The following is a 21,020-nucleotide window of genomic DNA, read 5'->3' as shown; positions in this document are numbered from 1 at the left end:
ACGATCACTATCCATAACTCACCTCCCATTCCAACCCAAACCCAAACATACTCTTTTCATAATGTCCAAATGACATTACCCCATGTAAACCTCAAACAAACCAGTCTTGAAGCCAAAGCAGATACACATTTTCATATTCACATAGTTTTGCCTCAGCATCTCTTAACCAAGACTGCAATTAACCCATCACCACACTGGTGTCTTAGTTTATGAATAATGCATGACAAATCACACCTGAATTTCTATAAAAGAAAAAAAATCACCTCCAAAAGTAGTAGTACCATGGACATGTTTTTTCAATGTAATGCCATGCTAAATTCCACTCAAATAATTTTCCATCAGGGCTGGCAAACAAATATGTAAATATCAAGGTTTTAGAAAGAGGGCAGAGCCATTGATAGAAAGTACCTCTAAATTTTTCTTTTTCAATGAGCTACTTTCATCTTACTTAATTTTTTTATTTCCAAATTCCCAAGATTTACTAGCCTGTAAGAATTTCCAAGGTTACTCAATTTTTTAAATTGCTAGTATCTGATTAAAAGCAGAATTGAATTGCTTAAGTGCAATGTACATAAGGTATATGTTATTCTTTGGTCACAAATGAAATGAAGTGTCAACAAAACTTTCTTTAAAGAAAACACACATTAAGATTGGCAAATCAAGCTTCTTATGCTTGCATTTTAAAAAAACAAAACAAAAAATAACAACAACAAAGAAAACAACATTCAACCATGGAATTTGGCCTTAATAAGGTTATTTTAGCTTTGTAGCTCTAATCACTCTCCCACATTCAATGGTCAGGATAAGAGTGCTGATCCATTCACAGAACACACAAACAGATATTTAGAATGTGAAATTAAGAGCACGTCACTGAATAAGTAATGCACAAAACGTGTCTAGGTATGGAAATATCGAATGGTAGGGCTGGAAGGCTCTGAAAGAGCATCTACCTAATCCCGTCACCCTACCAGGAAACTGTAGTGACAGAGGTTAAATAATTTGCCCAAGACAGTGGCAAAAACTCACCCAGTCAGTGGCAAACCCTCTAAGCTAGGTGTCCTACCTGCTGATCCAAGTCTCTTTCTTAATCCCACTCTACTCCTTTTGGTACAAAAAGCTTCTATTAATGAAATATCTAACAAAACAAATCACTTGTGGATGGATATAAAAAAGTTGTGGAAGGACATCTAGCCAGCCACTAAAAACTGGTTGAAAACGTGCTAATTTATTTTGCATTTGCTTAACTGGTGATGTTGAGCACGTTGCACTTTTAACTGCTGAAGAGGAATTTCATGACTTTTTAAAAAGAAAATCGGTTTGTAAATACTCTCAGAAAAGGAAGGATCATTTCTTGGAAAAGGGTAGAAAGTGAATTTCCTTTCCTTCAGCAGAGGACATCCTTTCCCTCACATCTCACAAAAATCCAGTCAACCTCTCCCTTTCAAGGTCCAGCATAACTGCCAGCTCCTCTCTGAGAACTTCCAAGCCCGGAGGCCAGAAGCTTCCTCTGAGATCCTCCATGGTAGCCTACGCATAAGTCTCTCCTAGGCAAGCTCTCAAGCACTCTTCTTGAAAGCAGAAATCCTATCCTACTCACCTGGCTACCGGGCTTTGCAAAATCCTTTGCACATACTCAATTACAATGAATGCATTCAGGCATTTGTTGCCAGAATCCCACTTACAGTAATTTTTCAGATCTCCGTCTTCCCTACACCAACACCTGGACCCACTCAAGAGTTATGCTGGAGCGGAAATCCTGGATCCCACTGTCGGGAGAACCAGCGTCTAGAAAATGAAATCGTAGTGCCCATTCCATCCTCTGCCTAGTGGGCGTTTAACATCCTTTGACATCGAGGGGAATGGCAAAACGAAACATTTATTATTTAGGTCACCAACAACATTCTAAACCCGCGTCCTCTAATGGGTGTTAATGTGTTTAAAAAGAAAAAAATTCAGACCATCATTCGCCAGAACGGAAAGCTGAAAACGGCGGATAAAGTTAAATGCATGTAAAACAGAATGACTTAAACATCTGTAAAAGCTCCTGGGAATTGCACCGAATAATCTTCCCTTGTCTGTTTGCTCGCTCAATTCAAGTTTGTTTAGTTTAGTCTTTTTTTTCTGACAGAAACGTGATAGTCCCCAAATACAAGCTGACTGGGCAAAGACAGATCGGCATATGAGGTCCTCTTTCATGTTGCCTTCTTTTGATAGCTTTTCTGCCAAGTCTGAGGTTTTCAAAGCAAAGGGATGAACTAAAACCCCCAAACCTTAACACCACAAAGTTGACCCTGCTGGGCTCCTAAAACACACAAAGCAAGCAAGCGTGAAGAGGAAAATCGTACCCAGCACCTATCGAGACAGCACAAACCCAGGTGGCCCCGGGATCCTGGGGGACACAGCGGCGACAAAGCAACACAAACCCCACGTCGGACAGCGGCGCCGCGTGCGCACCCCGCGCCCGCACCCCGGCCCCGGAGCTCACCGCTGCGCTCCTTCCTTCCATCTTCCATCGCCCGCCCGGCCGCGCGCCGAAACCGCCGCCGGGCGCTCCGGCGCCGCAGCCTCAGGGCGCGAGTGCCGGCGGCCACCGCCGCGTGCTCTTTGTTGGGCTCCCGGGACCGCCGAGAGGCGGCGGCCCGCGCGCACCCTGGCGGAGGCTGACGAGGCTGCGAGTCCGCAGCGGCCGCCCGCCCGCCCGGCCCCCAGTAACGTCAAAGCGAAGGCGGCGCAGGCGGGGCCGGCGGTGGCGGGCCCGGGGGGCGGAGGGCGGAGGGCGGAGAGGCGGGGCCGACGCCTCGGGGAGCGGGGAGGAGGCAGGGCCTCCGAGGCGGGGGCGGGGTCTCCAGGGCAGGGGCGGGGCCTCCGGGGGAGGCTGGAGGCGATCCAGAACCTCGCACTGCAGCCCTCGAGCGGCCCCGACCCTCCGCTGCCTCCTGCAGCCGCTCGCCCGCTCTGGGCCCAGCCTCCATCCCGCGAGCGGAAACCTGCCTGTTGCTTTGTCTTCTTCCTTCACAGTTTTCCCACCCTGAGAAAAGTGAGAGGTGCTTTCCCTGGTGTTTCCTCTCAGGAAGGGCCGTGTGACTGGAGCCTCGAGTTGGGCGCCGTCTCGCCGGGGCTGGAGGTACGCGGGCTTCGGGACACGCACCTAGGCATCCCTCGGGGTCCCGGCCTCTCTGACGGGGCTTCCCCCGGCACCGATCCGCTGCCGGAGCGTTTAGTCCCAGGGACACGTCGAGCCCTGAAAGGTCCATTTCCCCCTGAGGCGAGCCCCCCCAGGTGCCCCGCAGCCTGGCCTCGGGACTGTCCCCACCGACAGTGCGTGCGCGGGGAGAGGTCGCTTAAAACTGAATTTTCGAACATGAATGCCCCAGACCTGCACCTTTTTTCCTCCGTCCTTTGATCTGTGCCGCAGAGACAAGGGCTGGAACGGCGCCCTCCCCTGGTAGAGGGACGGAGAGACCTCAAATCTTTCCCCCCGGGAGCTCCGTTAAGTAGATCCAAGCACCTGGAGGCGGAACCTGTGTGGCCGGCTACAGGGTGGTCCCATGTATGTGTTACCGCCTTATTGTTCCAAAGAACAGTCGTTTTCAAGTAACAGGTAGAAGACGCCCCAATAACGAGAAGTGACTGACTTGGCCAAGTTTAGAGTTGGGAGTGGAGTCAGGTTCCCTGGTGGCCCCACGATATCGCCCACCATGTCAGCATGGGCTGCCTGGTGGGCATAGCTGAGATGCACCAAGGCCACATAAGTCACCTACTTTGCCTTGGCTGCCCCATCTGCATCTATCAAAGGCAGCCTTGGACACCCACGAGAGGAACCAGCATGAGGGAGTGTATGCATTTATACAAATTCACTCCACCTTCAGAAAAACGTCCGCAGCTCATGCTCCCCCTGCCAGAGCAGCAGTGTGAGCAGATGTGTAGGTTTGGAAGCACCCCAGTCACTTGGGCATTGATATGGTTTGGCTGTATCCCCACCCAAATCTCATCTTGAATTGTAACTCCTGCAGTTCCCAGGTGTGTGGGAGGAACCTTGTGGGACGTGATTGAATTATGGGGGCGGGTCTTTCCTGGGCTGTTCTCGTGATAGTGAATGAGTCTCACGAGATCTGAAGATTTTAAAAATGGTAGTGCTTGCTGCGGAAGCTCTCTTTGCCTGCTGCCATCCCCCTAAGGTGTGACTTGCTCCTCTTTGGTTTACACCATGATTGTGAGGCTTCCCAACCATGTGGAACTGTAAGTCCAATAAACCTCTTTCATTTGTAAATTGCCCAGTCTCCGGTGTGTCTTTATCAGCAGTGTGAAAATGGACTAATACAGGCATATTTCTCGTTTGTGATATCCCTTTACCCTTGCATACATACCCTACAGAGACAGTCCCGGTGTGCCTATTCCCAATCAACTCCTGCCTTCCTTGAACCTTGGGGTTTGATGGTTTTGTTGGCAAAGCATCAAAAGTAAGACCCAGTACAAAATGTAGTGGCTACCCTGAGGCTTGACCACTGGCCTACTGGCCTTTACCTGGGAAATTAACCAACTCACAAACAAAAAAAATAACTAATCATATAGGAGGCAGGGTGGACATAGATTTACGTGATATTTCTAGTTAAGGAACTTGGGCATAGATATCTATAATCGGAGCCTCTGTTTCCTCATTTATAAAATTGGGTTAATAATGCCTTACAGAAGTGTTATTAGCATGATAAATTAAGTAAAGCTCCTGGCCTATAGTGAATTTCAATAAAGGAGCATTTCAAAAGTTAAGCCACAGAAATGTGTTTCCAATTTTCATTGCAAAAGGAATTTTTAATTGGTTTTATCCTCGAAGCCAAAATATTTTAAGATTGTGCTTATAAAGCTGATCACATATATTAAATAATCATTCATTCGTCCAGTTATAAATAATCAAAGATAAAATGGTTAGAGGTTCTGATCAGCATAAATTAGCCAGTGTTACCACTACTAAGTCAATGAAGCCTAAAGCAAATCAAATAAACATTGACATTTCATTTTGCCAGCATGTATTTTGTGTGTAAATATTTTGTTAGGCTTTTGGAAATATTAAAAATGAAGTAATAATCCCCATTTCTGCTACCAAAGCCCCCAGTGCTGAAGTTCAGTGTCACAATACACAAGCACTCGCCCTGGTAAAAACAGAAAGGAGGCATGCAGACCACCTAGGCATGGGCTAGTGTGTATTTATCCAATAACATATTCCTCCCCCACCTCTTCCCATGAGCCCTAATGTATGTGGTGTGGAAAGAGAGACTATATAGTAGGCAAGACATTATATACTGGAGGTCAAAAGAAGAAATGAAAAGGAAGATGAAATTCCATCATGTATTATTCGTGCATATAGTTAATTCTTCCTATTTCTGAAGGTCACGGAAAAGCCCAGATTATGGAATATTTATTTTTTAGTACAACATGAATGTTTATTTAGAATGACAAAAATCTCAAATACAAATTTCTAAGAGTTGACAAACCCCACAAACATTACCAAATCCAGAAAAATCACACAATATTTTTATCTACCACCTATATAATATTTTGTATTAATAAACTTCCTAAAACACTTCGGTAATATTTGTCTTCACCTGTTTTCTGCTGCTATAAGAGAATACCACAGACTAGGTAATTAATAAAGAAAAGAAATGAATCTCTCGCAGTTCTGGAGGCTGGAAGTCCAAGAGCACAGCAACAGCACATGGTGAGGGTGGTTCCATGGTGGAAAGTGTCACATAGCAAGCGAGCACAAGAGACAGGAAGCAAATAGGGTCCAAACTTATCCTTTTATCAAAAGCCGGGTCTCTAGATAACTAACTCACTCTCTCAATAACAGCATTCATGAGAGCAGAGCCCTTATGACCCAATCACCTCTTAAAGGCCCCACCTCTTACTCCTTTTAAAATGGCAATTAAATTTCAACATGAATGTTGGCAGGGACATTCAAGCCATAGCAATACTTTTTCCTCAAGTATTTTGGCTACATACTCTTTTTCTCTTTTTTTGAGACAGTATCTCACTCCATTGACCAGGCTGGAGTACAGTGGTGCAATCACAGCTCACTGCAGCCTCTACCTCCCAGACTCAAGTAATCCTCCCACCTCAGCCACCCAAGTAGCTGGGACTACAAGCACACACCACCAGGCCCGGCTAACTTTTCATTTAAGATGAGGTCTCCCTGTATGGCTAGGCTAGTGTCCAACTCCTGGGCTCAAACAGTCCTTCTGCCTCAGCCTCCCAAAGTGTTGGGATTACAGGCGTGAGCCACCATGCCCAGCTTAGCTACATACTCGATCATCTCATTAGAAAGATTTTTTTTAAATAGCTTTATCAAGATCCAATTCACATACCACACAACTCACCCATTTAAAGGACAGAAATCAATGTGCTTTAGCATATTCACAGATTTGTGCAATAATCACCACAGTCAATTCTGGAAATTTTTCATCATCCCCTAAAGAAACACTATCCCCATTGGCAGTCACTCCTCTTTTCCCTCCAAACCCCTCAGTCTCTGGCAAACACTAATTTACTCTCTGTTTCTACAGATTTGCCTATTCTGGACATTTCAGATAAATGGAATCAAAATATGTGGTCTTTGTGACTGGCTTCTTGCACTTATCATAATATTTTCAATGCTCATCCATATTGTAGCATATATCAGAACTTCATTTTTTATTGCTAAATAATATTCTATTGTGTGGATAGGCCACATTTTATTGATCCATTTATGAGTTGATGGACATTTCAGTTGTTTCAACTTTTTGGCTGTTAGGAATAACACTACTACAAAAATTTATGTACAAGTTTTCATGTAGATGTTATGTTTCCATTTCTCTTTTCCATTCCACCTAGAGTAGAATTTGTGGGTTATATCATAACTGTATAACTTTACTTCCAATCTGTTTTCCACACTGGCCACACCACTGTACAATCCTACCAGCAATGTATGAAGGTTCCAATTTCTCCACATCCTCACCCACACTGATTATTATTTTTGTGTTTGATTACAGCCATCTTAGTGGGTGTGAAGTGGTAGATTGATTGTGTAACATTTTCTGCAGGTTGAATAGATAGCCCAGTCTTTTCTCTAGCATGGCTGATCACAATTTTATTATTGACATTTCAGAAAAATCCCACCCTCACATTTATTACTGATAATATTTACATTTTTAATATGTTTTCAAATTTTGGAAGACCTCTCAAGTTTATTTCATATATAACTGTAGGATTTCAAGGCATTTTAAGTTTTTTAATGCAATGATTAATATTAAATGCTCTTTTTTAAAAAAATAAATGGGCGTAAGGGAGCTTCCTAAGATGATACAGGTGTTCTATTTGGGTCATGTTACATTTGTCAAAACTCATAGAATTTTACACGTAAAAGCTGTGCATTGCTCGTATATAAATTTTACTTCAATAAAAGAAAAAACATATGAATCAAGAGAAATGTTCCAATAGTCAATTCATTGTTTTAGACTGAAAGCTTAAGAGATATGTAGATGTGTGTGTACATGAAAGCATGTATGCACTAATAAATCTGAAGCTGAGAACATCTTGCAAAAGGTAGAGGTGGAGAGCCACTTGGAATTTGTTCAGGGATTAAAGATAGAGGTGTTGATCCAAAACCAGAGAAAATACTTTTTCCTGAATCAAGTGCGTCTGAACATCAAAAACTTGACTACCCAAGTCTATCCTCATGAGAGTCAGAAGATAAGTTTCTTTTCTCTTTTGAGACAGAGTCTTGCTCTCTCGCCCAGTCTGGAGTGCAGTGGCTCACTCTCACCTCACTGCAGCCTCCGCCTCTCGAGTTCAAGCAGTTCTCCTGCCTCAGCCCCCTGAGTAGCTGGGACTACAGGCGCACACAGCCACACCAGGCTAATTTTGATATTTTCAGTAGAGACGGGGTTTCACCATGTTGGCCAGGATAGTTTTGATCTCCTGACCTCATGATCTGCCCACCTCAGCCTCCCAAAAGGCTGGGATTACAATCATGAGCCACTGCGCCCAGCCAGAAGATAAGTTTCTTATTCCTGGTGAAAGCCTAGGTAATTTACTTAGCTCTGGAAATAAATGCCCAGCAAAAAAAAAAAAAAAAAAAACAGATGGAAGGAATCATGAAAACAGATGAGTTCCCCAGGCTTCAGGTTAATGCTTTAAACTTAAAACTCAACAACTCATTTTTTTTAATCTCTATTATGAGTTTTGCCATTTCACAGATGTGAGTCATTTCACGTCAAAAAAGAAAAAAAAACTAAGTATTTTTCCATTGTGATCTATGGCTTACTCCTCTTTTTTATCAATTCTCAAACAATCCAAGAGTCTTAAAATATGCGTTTAAGGGAAAGGGTTTTTATTTTAAATAATAAGCAACTCTAACCTCTACAGTATTTTCAATAAGTGGGCTGCCTACAACTGCTTAAGTGCACAGATAGGATGCCTTATAAATCATATAATAACTGCATACGAACCACTGATACATTAGAATAGAGAACATAAGTGCCAGTCTTATTTATTCGTTATTGTATTCCTAGCTTCCAGAACTGTGCCTGGTCTGTAGTTGAGGCTCAACAAAAAATTTTTGAATTAAAATTTGCCACTACCCAAGGCAGAAATAGTCAACATACCTAAAATTATGATATGCTTGGATTGCAAAAGCTCAAGGTGAAGCTGAGAGAATATTTCTGACACAAAATTCACCATGGCATTTGCCTGGTGGGACTCGACCGAATGCTGAGTGTATGCTGGGTGGATAAGAGGGATGGGAGACAAGAAGGAAAGAGCAAGAAAGGTGGTTCATGTGCTTAGGGGATGGAAGAGAATGGAGAAAAGAGGAAAACTGAGGAGGGAGTATAGTAAGTGCATAAGAAATGTTAGACCAGAGGGTGGTCCGAGGCATAGGGTAGGCTCAGCTCACCTTTCCCCCAAGACCCAAATAACTGAGGTTAAGTCTCTATACTACACGTTCAGTTTATTTTTTATTATCCTTCTTATGGGTAGTTATTCTTCCATTCATTCATGTGACAAATATTTATCCAACATCTACCATGCGCTAGGTATAGTTTACTGACTCTTAACGGAGCACAAAGCATCCCTTCCCTCATGGAGCTTGGGAAGACAGAAAATAAGCAAGATAAGTAAATATATGTGATGTTATGTGACGCTGAGTGTCTTGGAGAAAAACAAAACAAGGAAAGGGATAAGGCGTAAGGAGTATAGCGTCAGGAGAGTAGATGGTTGTAAAGGATATTGAGAGAAGGCTTCACTGAGAGGTGAAATTTGAGTTCACACCTAAAGGAGGTGAGGGGGAAAGCCATGCAAATATGTAACTATAAGTGCAAAGGCCCTGAGGTCTTGCCTGGTGTGTTTTGAGCACAGCAAGGGGTGAGTGTGCCTAGGGCTGAGTGAGCCAGCTGAAAGGTAGTCAGAGATGTCGTAAGTGGGACCTTATAGGTTGTTGTAAAGACCCTTAACTGCCCTTGGTAGATTTTGAGCAGAGGGATAGGATGATTGACTTATATTTTGCCAGAATCACCTTGTATTATGTATTGGAAGCAAGGAGGTGATTAGGAGGCTACTACAACAATTCAAGCAGGAGACGATGGTGGCTTGGGCCAGGGTGATGGCAAAGAAAGAGGTAAGAAATGTTGAGATTCTGGTCATATTTTGAAGATTGAGCTGACAGAATTTGCTGATGCGTGAATGTACATTATAAAAGAGAGTCAAAGATGACTCAAGGGTTTGGGACTGAACTACCAGAAAAATGGAGTTGCATTAACTAACTGGGGAAGACTGTGGAAGTAACAAGATTTAGGATGGGATATCAGGCTGTAATTTTTGGACATGTTAAGTTAGAGTTAACTTTTCGACATTCAGCAGAGGAGTGCCAGGCAAGCCACTGGATATAAAAAACCAGAATTCAGGGGACAGGTAGGAGTGGGAGCTGTAACAGAGATGATATTTACATCCATGAAACTGAATGAGATCACCAAAGGAGCGGATGGTAAAGACAAAAGAGGAGAGCCTAATGCACTCCAATGCTAAGAAATTAGGGAGATGAGTAAGAACATGCAGAGGAATCTGAAATGAGCAGTCAGTGAAGTAGGAGGAAAACAAAAGAATGTTCTTTAATGGAATATTTTCAGATTATTTTTACATGAAACCTTTTCCTTTCTACAGTTTTCAATCAGCAGTGTCTGAGTTCTGCTCTCTCCCTACCTCCTGCAGGTAGGTATCAAAACTTGTTCTATTATTTTCAGGAAGAATGAAAGAGATAGTGCTATATGCCTGTAATTCTAGCAATCTCAGTTTGTCTCAAGCTATGTTTTATGCCCAACCCAGTGTTATTAATACTCACTCCCGATTTTTTTTTTGCATGAATAGTTACTTCTGGAATTAATTAAAAAGACAGATTTGGTTAATATACAGGTTTCCAAGCTGACAGAAATTAATTTCTATTTTATTTGTTTTTTTTTTTGTTACAAAAAAAAAACAACATAGCTTTTTGGAATTGTAAAGAGAAAATCTAATGAAATCCATGTAAGTATCATAACCAGGATTTTGAATAAGTTCCATTCCTTTTTGACCAGAACTGTCTGCTGTGATCCTTTTATTCAGTGGGAGAAAGTTTCCCCTGGCATTATGTGAAAACTTTGCAGGCCCGGTTATTCAGCTCACTTGTAGGTCCTCTAAGCATAGTGTCAATTCAGTAATTAAACTATGCACTCCTTAGTCTAAACTCGACTTAGCATTAAATCTACTCTTCTGCTTCAACTGGAAGAGTGCAGTGTGAAAGAAAGGGTGGGTAATCTATTAATCTATTTGTTACCATAGAGGAATACCTGAGACTAGTTACTTTATAAAGAAAAGAGGTTTAATTGGCCCAAGGTTCTGCAAGCTGTACAAGCATGGCACCAACATCTGCTCAGCTTCTGGCGAGACTCAGGAAGCTTATAATTATGGCAGAAGGTGAAGCAGGGATAGGCATGTCACATTGTGAGAACAGGAGAAGGAGAAATGTTGGGGGGAGATGCCACACTTTTTAAAACGAACAGATCTCATGCGAACTCAGAGCAAGAACTCACTTATCACCAAGAGGATAGTGCTAAGCCATCCATGAGGGATCTGCCCCCATGATTCAATTGCCTCCCACCAGACCACACCTCTGACATTGGGAATCATATTTCAACATGAGATTTGGAGGGGACAAACATCCAAACCATATTAAGTGGGGTTCTCTATTCCAGTTCCTCAGTCTTATGTACCCGCTTGAACATTTCTTCCTGCTGAGCCTTGCCCTCTCCCACCCACCCTACTGGGTGGTCCCCAAGAAGATAGACTCCATGCCAACTCTATTGCATGTGGCCCACATCTCTTCCACAAGAAACACTCACACATGCCTGTTGCCTCAGCAACTCTGGGAGTGTGGGCTGATCCCAACCATATAGCAAGGGCTTCCCTAGTCCCTCTCCCAAAGCGTTTGGTCAACCCTCTCTCACTCTAGGTTTCGTGGGAAGAAGCAGCCTCCACTGGTTTTCTGGAGCATGAGCGAGGCCACCATCTTCAGTGTTTTCCAGCTACCAGGAACCATTTGGGATTTCTCCAACAGGTCTCTTTGAACTCCTTTTACTAGGCTTGGGGCTAGAGAGTAGCAGCCAGCTCTCTTCCAATGGAGAGTAGAGCCAGGCAACAGCTCTCATCACCATCTCTTCATGTTCTCCTCTCATTAGCACTTATTTTTATAGTTTTGATCTGACTGACAAGGTATACAGGCTTGTGGAACAAAGTCTCAGGACCATTTTTTTTTTTTAATCTGTACATGGGGTAGATGTTGTCCCAAATCCACTTGGACATACTTTGCTGTGTATTACATTGTCATCTCAGTAGCACCCAAGACAGAATACCATCTTCTCATACTTCTCAGCTTGGAAGAGTCATAGCATTTTGTTTACTCACTGTAGATAAATGTGCACATAGGATATCAAGTTAATCACCTCCATCGTAGAGTCTTATATTTGAAGGTAATGATTCTGAAAGATTGGAGAGATGTCCTCTGTGGATAGAGGACATTTTGTTTACTCCCTATAGATAAATGTGCACATAGGATATCAAGTTAATCACCTCCATCGTAGAGTCTTATATTTGAAGGTAATGATTCTGAAAGATTGGAGAGATGTCCTCTGTGGATAGATATTGCTGAAAACAATCCTCCATCCACATCTAGCTCAATCATTTACAACCACATTGTGAATATTGAGGCACTTTGTATTTCCTATTTCTCACAGCTATGCTGTCCAATTCCATAGCTAGTAGACTACATGGCCATTTAAATTTAAATGGATTAAAAGAAAATTAAACTTAAAATTCATTTCTCAGCCTCACTAGCCATATTTCAAGTGTTCAGTAGCCGTAGGTACTTAGCGGTGACTTTATTTATTTATTTATTTATTTATTTATTTATTTATTTATTTATTATTTCTTTAGAGACAGGTTCTTGCTCTGTCACCCAGGCTGTAGTGCAGTGGTGCAGTCATAGATCATTGAAGACTTGACCTCCCATGGACTCAAGCGATCCTCCCACCTCAGCCTCCTGAGTAGCTGGAGACTACAGACATGCATTACCACACCCCACTGAATTTCTTTTTAATTTTTTTGTAGATAAAGGTTCTCACTATGTTGTCCAGGCTGGTCTAGATCTCCTGGTCTCAAGTGATCCTCCGGTCTCAGCCTCCTAAACAGTTAGGATTCCAGGCATGAGCCACTGAGAATGGCTACTATATTTAGACATTGCAGATCTAGAACGCTTCCATGAACACAAAGAATTCTGTTGAATTCTTTGGCACATAGGATACACCGGATAGTCTTTGGCACAAAATTACCTCCTACTGGGTCCCTCCCACAAAACATGGGAATTGTGGGAGCTACAATTCAACATGAGGTTTGGGTGGTGACACAGCCAAACCATATCCCATAGGACCATCGCATTCGTAGTCTTTGGCACATAGGATACACCGGATAAACGACAAATGAAAGTTTGGTCCCAAGATATCACAGGACTGCACTGATTTATTTTTCTGTGAGTGTAAAGCTTTTTAGTACAGCACTATGTACTGTACTGTACAGACTCGACCATTAAAAACAAAAACCAAACCTTTTCCTAAGTACATAGCTGCAGCTGGTTTTCTGTTTCATGCTTGAAAACTTATCTGTATCCTCCTACTCTATCAGAAAATGCTTTACTATCAAAATAATTCCTGTAAACATTTGAGAAGAAAGTCCCTATTTCCCTCAGAGCACAAATAAATCACTTTTTCTGAATTATTCCAAAAATGAAAAGAAATGTTTTCAAAATCAATATTTCTATCAAAGGGGGATTCCATAGAAAACATTCCTTTGCTGAACTAAGCATTTCACTTATAATCTTTTTTCCCCAGGATACGTTATTTCACGTATAACCTGTGGAAATTACCTATGCTTGCATGTGTTCAGATTGTAAAACTACCCTGGAATGTCTCCAAGAGGACAGCAGGGCTTAGAGACACAGCTGCTCTGCAGGGAGTGATGGAGGGAGATAATGAAGACCATGCCAGGGGCCTCTGGAATGTTGAATCAGAGTCAGAAGACAGAAAGGGTCCCACTAACTCATTGTCTAACTGTGTGGGATAAAACAAAATATATTTGGTCTTTGTCCTGGTTTCTAAAACCCGTGGAATTTCCTGAGTCCTTCGTTTTTTATTCATAAAGAAGCCACTTATGACGACACCTGAGCTTATGTTAATGAGGTGACTTAGGATGGAGCCCCTAGACTGCCCGAGGATGGAGTTGGTTATCAGAAAGATGACATGATTAGAGCGGTGGAACTTTGAGCCGCACAACCGACCTCCAGGAAGGGGAAAGGGGGTCTGGAGATTAAGCTCTATAGAAAGTCTTGAACCGGGAGACTTACGAGCTTAGGAGTTGATGAATTCATTGAGGTGCTGGGAGAGTGGTGTGCCCAGAGAGGGCATGAAAACCCTGAACCATCCCCAATCCCCTGTCCTATGCATTCCTTTCATTTGGCTGTTCCCGAGTTGCAACTTTTATAATAAACCAGTAAACGTAAGTAAAGTGTCTGTGAGCCTGAGTTCTGTGAGCTATTCTAGTAAATTATCAATCCTGAGAAAGGGGTCACAGTGAGACAGGATGGTCGTAGGAGAACAGAAAATTCCAAGCAGCAGTCTCATGACTGCAAAAGGGAGCTGTTGAAAGAGCTGCATATACTAGGGACCAATAAGACCCTGAGAACCAGGACGAGGGCCAAGTTGACTAACACCAACCAGACTCAACGTGGTGCTGGATTTGGCGTAGGTTTCACCTAGGACCTCATTACACACTCATTAACACCCTAAATCACACACCCACTAGTGCCATAATAGTTCATGGAACACCCAAATTTGGTGTAAACATGGATGACACCACAGTTCTGAGAAATCTTTACCTTTTTCTAGAAATCTTCATGAATATTCCACTCCTTGGTTAAAGAAACTCATAAAGATAGAAACTCCAAACCCCATTGGGCATGACTCATTCTCTTGAGTACACACACTCACACTCCCCTTTCTTGAGTGTGTCTTTTCACTTTGCCACAAAGCTCCAGACTTTCACTATTTTCTGACTCGTCCTTGAGTTTCTTGACGGTGTCCTTGAATTTCTTGATGGTGAATTCCTTGACTTGTCCAGGTGTCAAGAGCCATCATTTGGGGTTACCTCTCCTACCCTCTAGTATCACTGGGAACCTCTGATTTATGGCCACTTGGTCAGAAGTATTGGTGGCAACCCCAGACTTACTGTTGGCATCTGAAGTGGGGAAAGTCTTGTGGGATTTTAACTTGTGGGTATGATGCAAATTCCAGGTAGATAGTGTCATAATTTTAGGATTCCCAGTTGGCATCTGCAGAGAACTGGACAATTACTTGGTGTGGAAAAAACCCACACATTTAGTGTCAGAAGTGTAGTGTGAATAGAGAAACTGTTTTCTTTTACCATGGTGTACTAATCTGTTCCCACACTACCAATAAAGACATACCTGAGACTAGGTAATTTATAATGGAAAGAGGTTTAATGGACTCACAGTTCCACGTGGCTAGGGAGACCTCACAATCATGGTGGAAGACGAAGGAGAAACAAAGTTACATCTTACATGGCGGTAGGCAAGAGCGCCTATGCAGGGGAACTACCCTTTATAAAACCATCAGATATTGTGAGGCTTATTCACTATCAGGAAAACAGCAAGGGAAAGACCTGCCCCCATGATTCAATTACCTCCTACTGGGTCCCTCCCACAAAACATGGGAATTGTGGGAGCTACAATTCAAGATGAGGTTTGGGTGGTGACACAGCCAAACCATATCCCATAGGACCATCATATTCGTAGGCTTTCATTTCTTTTCTCTGAATGGGAAGAATGGCCTTTTTGACTGCCAAATTCCAACATTCTAGGATTTAAAGAGCTTTATTGAAAGCAGTATTTATCTCCATAATTCTGAGAGGTTTTTTTTTGGTAAGTTTTCAGTGACAAGGGCAAATCACAGAAGCTGACGCTCAGTGTTCTGAATTGTGACCCCAAAAACCTCAGAGAAGTTAGAGCTCACCAGAAGACAGAGACAACACCTTATTTATATATTTACTTTTAGTTTCCAGCACTGGGTATATTGCCTACCATGTAGGAGGCGATTAATAAATATTCACCAAAGGAGACCAGGTGTGGTTGCTCATGCCTATAATCCCAGCACTCTGGGAGGCTGAGGTGGGAAGACAGCTTGAGGCCAGGAGTTCGAGACTAGCCTGAGCAACATAGCAAGACCACACCTCTACCAAAAAAAAAAAAAAAAAAAGCCAGGTTGTGGTGGCACACACCTATAGTCCCAGCTACTTGGGACGCTGAGTTGTGAGGATTGCTTGAGTCCGGGAGTTTGAAGCTGCAGTGAGCCATGATCACATCATTGCAGTCTAGCCTAGGCCACAGAGCAAAAGCCTGTCTCAAAAAAAAAAAAAAAAAAAAAAAAACTAAGAAAGAAAGGAAAATGTTTACTGAATGAATGAGGGAGTGAATGAATTCTCTCTTCCTATTTTGGGCAAGAATAGTATGTTGTTTAAGAATTTCTTTGATTTCAGTGGCTGTAAAGAGAGAAATGTTGTAAACCTTGTCACCAAAGTTGGTAGGAGGACTGCAGACAGAATTCTGTTTGCACAATACACACACATTATGAACCCTTACATTGGAAAATCTCTGTACATTTGTTTCTGAAAGGAAGGAAATCTATCAGCTCTCTCTCAATTTCCCTATTAAAGACTCTCATTCTGTCAGAACAGAGCTCTCCAAGGGAAAAAAGAAAAAGACTCTCATTCTGGACAAAACTGCTGAGCTACCTGCAACAGATAACAAATTTCTAGGGCTGAATTCTGACAGAGTGGAGATTTTTGAGCCACTTCACTTGTAAGTTCTGGGACCCCAGCCAGTTGGTTTTTTGATTTGTATTAATCCACAGTCAGAAACCCCAGAGAAAAATTTTTGCCTTCAAAATCAGCTTTATTGAAATAAAATTTCCATAGTGTAAAACTCATCAATTTTGTGTACAATTCAATGAGAGTTGGCAAATGTATAGAGCTGTGTAAGTTCCACTACAATTAGGATATTTCACCCCCTCCTCATGCTCCCTGCAAAGTTCCACGCCCCTATGCCAGCAATCCCATCCCTGTGGATGCTGGGATCATAGCAACTGCTGACAGACTTTTAGCTCTCTGTAGTTTTGTCTTTTTTATAATTCTGTATTAATAGATTCCTATGGTGTGAGCTCTTTTGTTTCTGCCCTTTTTCATATAGCATAATACTTTTGAGATTCATCCATGTTTTCATACGGATCTTTAGTCATTCCTCTTTATTGGACAGTGTTCCATTGTATGGATACATAATTTGTTTCTCCACTCACCAGTTGATGGACATTTGAGTACTGTCCAGTTTTGGCTATTGCAAATAAAATGCTATGAACATCTATGTTGAGTTTTTTGTGTGTACATGTTTGTTCTTGGATAAATACCCTGGAGTGATATTACTGGGACATATGGTTAACGCACGTTTAACTTTACTTTTTAAAAAATCTGCCAGTTTTCCAAAGTGGCTATGCTATTAACACTGTGTTGCATACCCATCTGCAATGTATGAGAGTTCCAGCATCCTGTATTGTGGCCAACATTTGGTATTGTCAACTTTTAAAAAAACATTTAGCTTTTTTGAGTATTTCATTGTAGTTTCTCTGGCATATCTTAATGATAAATAATATTGAGCATCCATCTTTTCATGTACTTATTTTCAATTTGTGTGTCTTCTTTCATAAAGTGCCTGTTTCAATCTTTTGCCCTCCCCCCGGCCACTCTTTTTTTTTTTTGGAGTTGGAAGATTGTGAAGATTGTGTAGATTGTGAAGCCAATCTACCTTTTTTTGGAGTTGGATTCTCTCTCTGTTGTCCAGGCTGGAGTGCAGTGGCATGATCATAGCTCACTACAGCCTCAAGCTATCACTGGGCTCAAGCAATCTTTCTTCCTTGGCTTCCCGAAGCGCTGGGATTATGGACGTGAGCCATTTTGCCCAACTCCCATTTTTTAAGATGTATTTTTTGTACTATTCCTGAATTGTGAGATTTCTTTATACATCCTGGATACAATTTACGTATCAGATATGTATTTTGTAACGGTTTTCTCCCTGGCTTTGGCTTGCCGTTTAGTTTCTTGAGTGTCTTTGAAAAACAAACGTTTTAAATTTAAATGAGGCCAATCTACCATTTTTGTTTTTGGTTTGTGCTATGTTGTGTCCTGAGATATCTTTCCCTAATGTCATGCCACAAAGATTTTCTTCTATGTTTGCTTCTAGAATTGTTCTAGTTTTAGCTCTTATGTTTACATTTATGAGCCATTATGTGTTAATCTTCACATCTACTATGAGTTAAGGGTGGAGGTTCCTTTCTTCCCAGATAGATATCCAGTTGTTCTAATTCCATTCTTGAAAAGATTATCCTTTTGCATTTACCTTATTGAAAATCAATTGACCATTATATATGCGAACTACTTTTGAACTCTCTCTTCCATTCCGTTGATCTATGTCTCTATACTTACAATAATGCAAAGTCTTCATTACTAGTTTATAGTAATATTGAGATCAAGTAGTGTAAGTATTCTAAATGTGTTCTGCAGTTAAAAATTGTTTTGACTCCTCTAGGTTCTTTGTATGTCCAAATAAATTGAGAATCAATATATTAGTTTAATTAAAAATGTCCAGTATGATGTCAATTGGGATGGCACTGAATCTGTAGGTCAGCTTGGAGGGAATTGAAAATCTCAACAATTTGTCTTCTGAAACATGAACACTCTATATCCATTTATTTATATTTCCTTTGATTTATTTAAGCAATGTTCTACAGTTTTCAGTGTATACTACTTGCATGTTGTATTTGTCCATTCTCATGCTGCTAATAAGGACATGCCCAAGACTGGGTGATTTATAAAGGAAAGAGGTTTAATTGAACCACAGTTCAGCATGACTGGGGAGGCCTCAGGAAACTTACAATCATGGCGGAACGGGAAGCAAACATGTCCTTCACATGAGGCAGCAAGGAGAAGGGCAGAGCAAAAGTGGGAAAAGCCCCTTATAAAACCATGAGATCTTGTGAGAACTCAGTATCACAAGAACAGCACGACGGTGAACACCTCCATGACTAAATTACCTCCCACTGGGTTCCTCCCACCACAGGGAACTACAATTCAAGATGAGATTTGGGTGAGGACACAGCCAAACCATATCACACATATCTTAAGTTTATACCCAAGTATTTTCATGCTTTTTGATGCTACTGTAAATAGTATTATTTTCTTAATTATTATTTCAAAATTTTCACTAATAAATTTTATTTTTGTATGTCGATCTTGCATTCTGTGACCTTGCTAAACTCACTTATTATTTCTACTAGTTTTTAAATTAAAATCTTAATAATGATTTTCTACATAGCTGATCATGACTTTTGTGAATAAAGTTTTATTCTCTCTAAAGAGCCTTTTTGCACTGGTCAGGAATTTTAATGCAATATGGAATAGTAGTGTTAAAAACAGACATCCTTGCTTAGTTTCTGATCTTAGGGGAAAAGCATTTAGTCTTTCCCTTTTAAGGAGAATGTTAGCTTTTGGTACATGCCTTTTGTCAAGTTGAAGAATTTCCTGTCCATGTCTAATTTGCTGAAAGTTATTTATCATGAATGGGTATTGAATTTTGTCAAATCCTGTTTCTGCATCTTTTGAGATACTCATATGATTTTTCTTTTTTATGCTGTAATTTTGGTGAATTACACTGATTAGTTTTCAAATGTTAAACCAAATTTACATCTTGAGATAAACCCTATTTGATCATAATGTACTACTGTATTAGTCTGCTGATACAGTTTGGATATTTGTTCCCACCCAAATCTCATGTTGAATTGTAATCCCCAGCATTGGAGGTGGGGCCTAATGGGAGGTGTTTTGATCATGGGGTGAATGCTCCATGCCTCGGTGCTGTCTTTCTGATAGTGAGTTCTCATGAGATCTGGTTACTTAAAAGTGTGTGGCACCTCTGCCGACCACACTTTCTCTCTTGCTGTTGCTTTCACTATGTGACTTGTCGTCTCCCCCTTCACCTTCCACCATGATTGTAAGCTTCCTGAGGCCTCCCTAGAAGCCAAGCAGCTGCCAGCACCAGCTTTCTGTACAGTCTACAGAACTGTGAACCAATTAAACCTCTTTTTAATTACCATTTATCATCTATGAATTATCATTTATCCTCTCCATCCCCATATCAACTTAATTTCTAACCTTCTACCACTCCATTTCTAGATCATCCAAGGAATTCAATATAGTCTTTGTCACAGCCTTTGAGAGCGATCCTAATTTTGGTTATGAAAAATATACCTGGATAAGCTGCTTTCTCTTTCATGTCCCTCTTCTTCAACTCGTTTCTAAACATAACTCCTTGCTATAGAAGATCATAGCAGAAACAGTCCTGTGTGTTTCCCAAACCATCTCAATTTCCTCCTAGGCACAAATGAAGACTACATTTCCTAGTCTAATTGTATCTATATGGGGCTATGCTACCAGTTCTGGCAAATGGACTATGTACCAGCAGCACGGTATACCACTTCATGCCTAGCACCTACAATCTGCAAGACAGCATCTGCGTTCTCCTCTCTGTCTACTGTAGGATAGTCAGTGTCCAGCAAAACCAGGACATTCACCAACATATTCTGTGAAGTAAGCAAGAAATAAATTTCTATTGCGTTCATATACTGAAACATAAGGGTTTCTATTAAAGTGGGATGATTACTTCCGTTGACTAATACCTAGCCCAAAGTACACTCAATCAAGTATCAATAATAAGCATATCATTTATTATACATTTGAAAGCTGGAAGAGAATCATTTTGTTCAAAGAAATGCGGATCAAGTATCTTGAAAGCATTTATCAGTTTAATAACATTTGGCATACTACTTTGTGGAGAAAAATCACATAGGGAACAGAGTACTATATGGTAAATGCAAAGTCCTCCGATAATATTTTCTGCTGAGCTGACCTCTGCTTTTTGATATGACAAAGTCAAGAACAACCTGAAAAAGTATCAAACACATATGTAGGTGAGGGTGTTCCCTTTCCTCCCAACAAATGGACTAAAAGGCTCTCTAATAAGGAGATTTAGGATGCAAATCCGTTAACAACAACTATATTTGACTCATCATAGTGCTGCTGGGTGCTACTTGGGAGGAAAATGGGTGACATTCTAATGATCAATTTGTTTATGTATGTTAACTAAATAGGGGCAGAAAAATAAACCCACGAGCAAAACACCCAGTCTCATAGAACTGAACTAAAACAGAACTAAAAGAGGCATTAGACATTATCTAACTCAATCTCATTTTACAGATGAGAAAACCCTTTTAAAGACTCTTCATGATACAGTT

The 21,020-nt window shown here is 41.3% G+C and overlaps 1 protein-coding gene and 1 long non-coding RNA gene across 8 annotated transcripts in view; one reads left to right on the top strand and one right to left on the bottom strand.

The window, feature by feature from the left end:
* The window catches only part of PSD3 (pleckstrin and Sec7 domain containing 3), a 575,483-nt gene that overhangs the window by 498,080 nt on the left and 56,383 nt on the right, over positions 1-21,020 (bottom strand). For 2 of the 7 annotated variants that reach the window (XM_058443505.1, XM_058443508.1), the window contains exon 1: positions 2,486-2,626. The exons of the other annotated variants lie outside the window; for them this stretch is intronic. In XM_058443505.1, coding sequence (XP_058299488.1) covers positions 2,486-2,506 — 21 coding nt within the window. In that variant the 5' untranslated portion in view covers positions 2,507-2,626. Of the gene's footprint in view, positions 1-2,485; positions 2,627-21,020 lie in introns of those variants that run through there. 7 annotated transcript variants of the gene reach the window in all.
* LOC131384139 (uncharacterized) overlaps positions 1-21,020 on the top strand; it is a 52,739-nt gene that overhangs the window by 7,409 nt on the left and 24,310 nt on the right. Inside the window, exon 4 of the long non-coding RNA XR_009214703.1 lies at positions 10,189-10,236. This is a non-coding gene — a long non-coding RNA (uncharacterized LOC131384139). The remainder of the gene's footprint in view (positions 1-10,188; positions 10,237-21,020) is intronic.

Source organism: Hylobates moloch, unplaced genomic scaffold, assembly GCF_009828535.3.
Source record: "Hylobates moloch isolate HMO894 unplaced genomic scaffold, HMol_V3 SCAFFOLD_8, whole genome shotgun sequence".
NCBI classification, from domain to species: Eukaryota; Metazoa; Chordata; class Mammalia; order Primates; family Hylobatidae; genus Hylobates; species Hylobates moloch.
The sequence above is the reverse complement of the archived record's forward strand: the minus strand, read 5'-3'. Positions and strand labels throughout refer to the sequence as shown.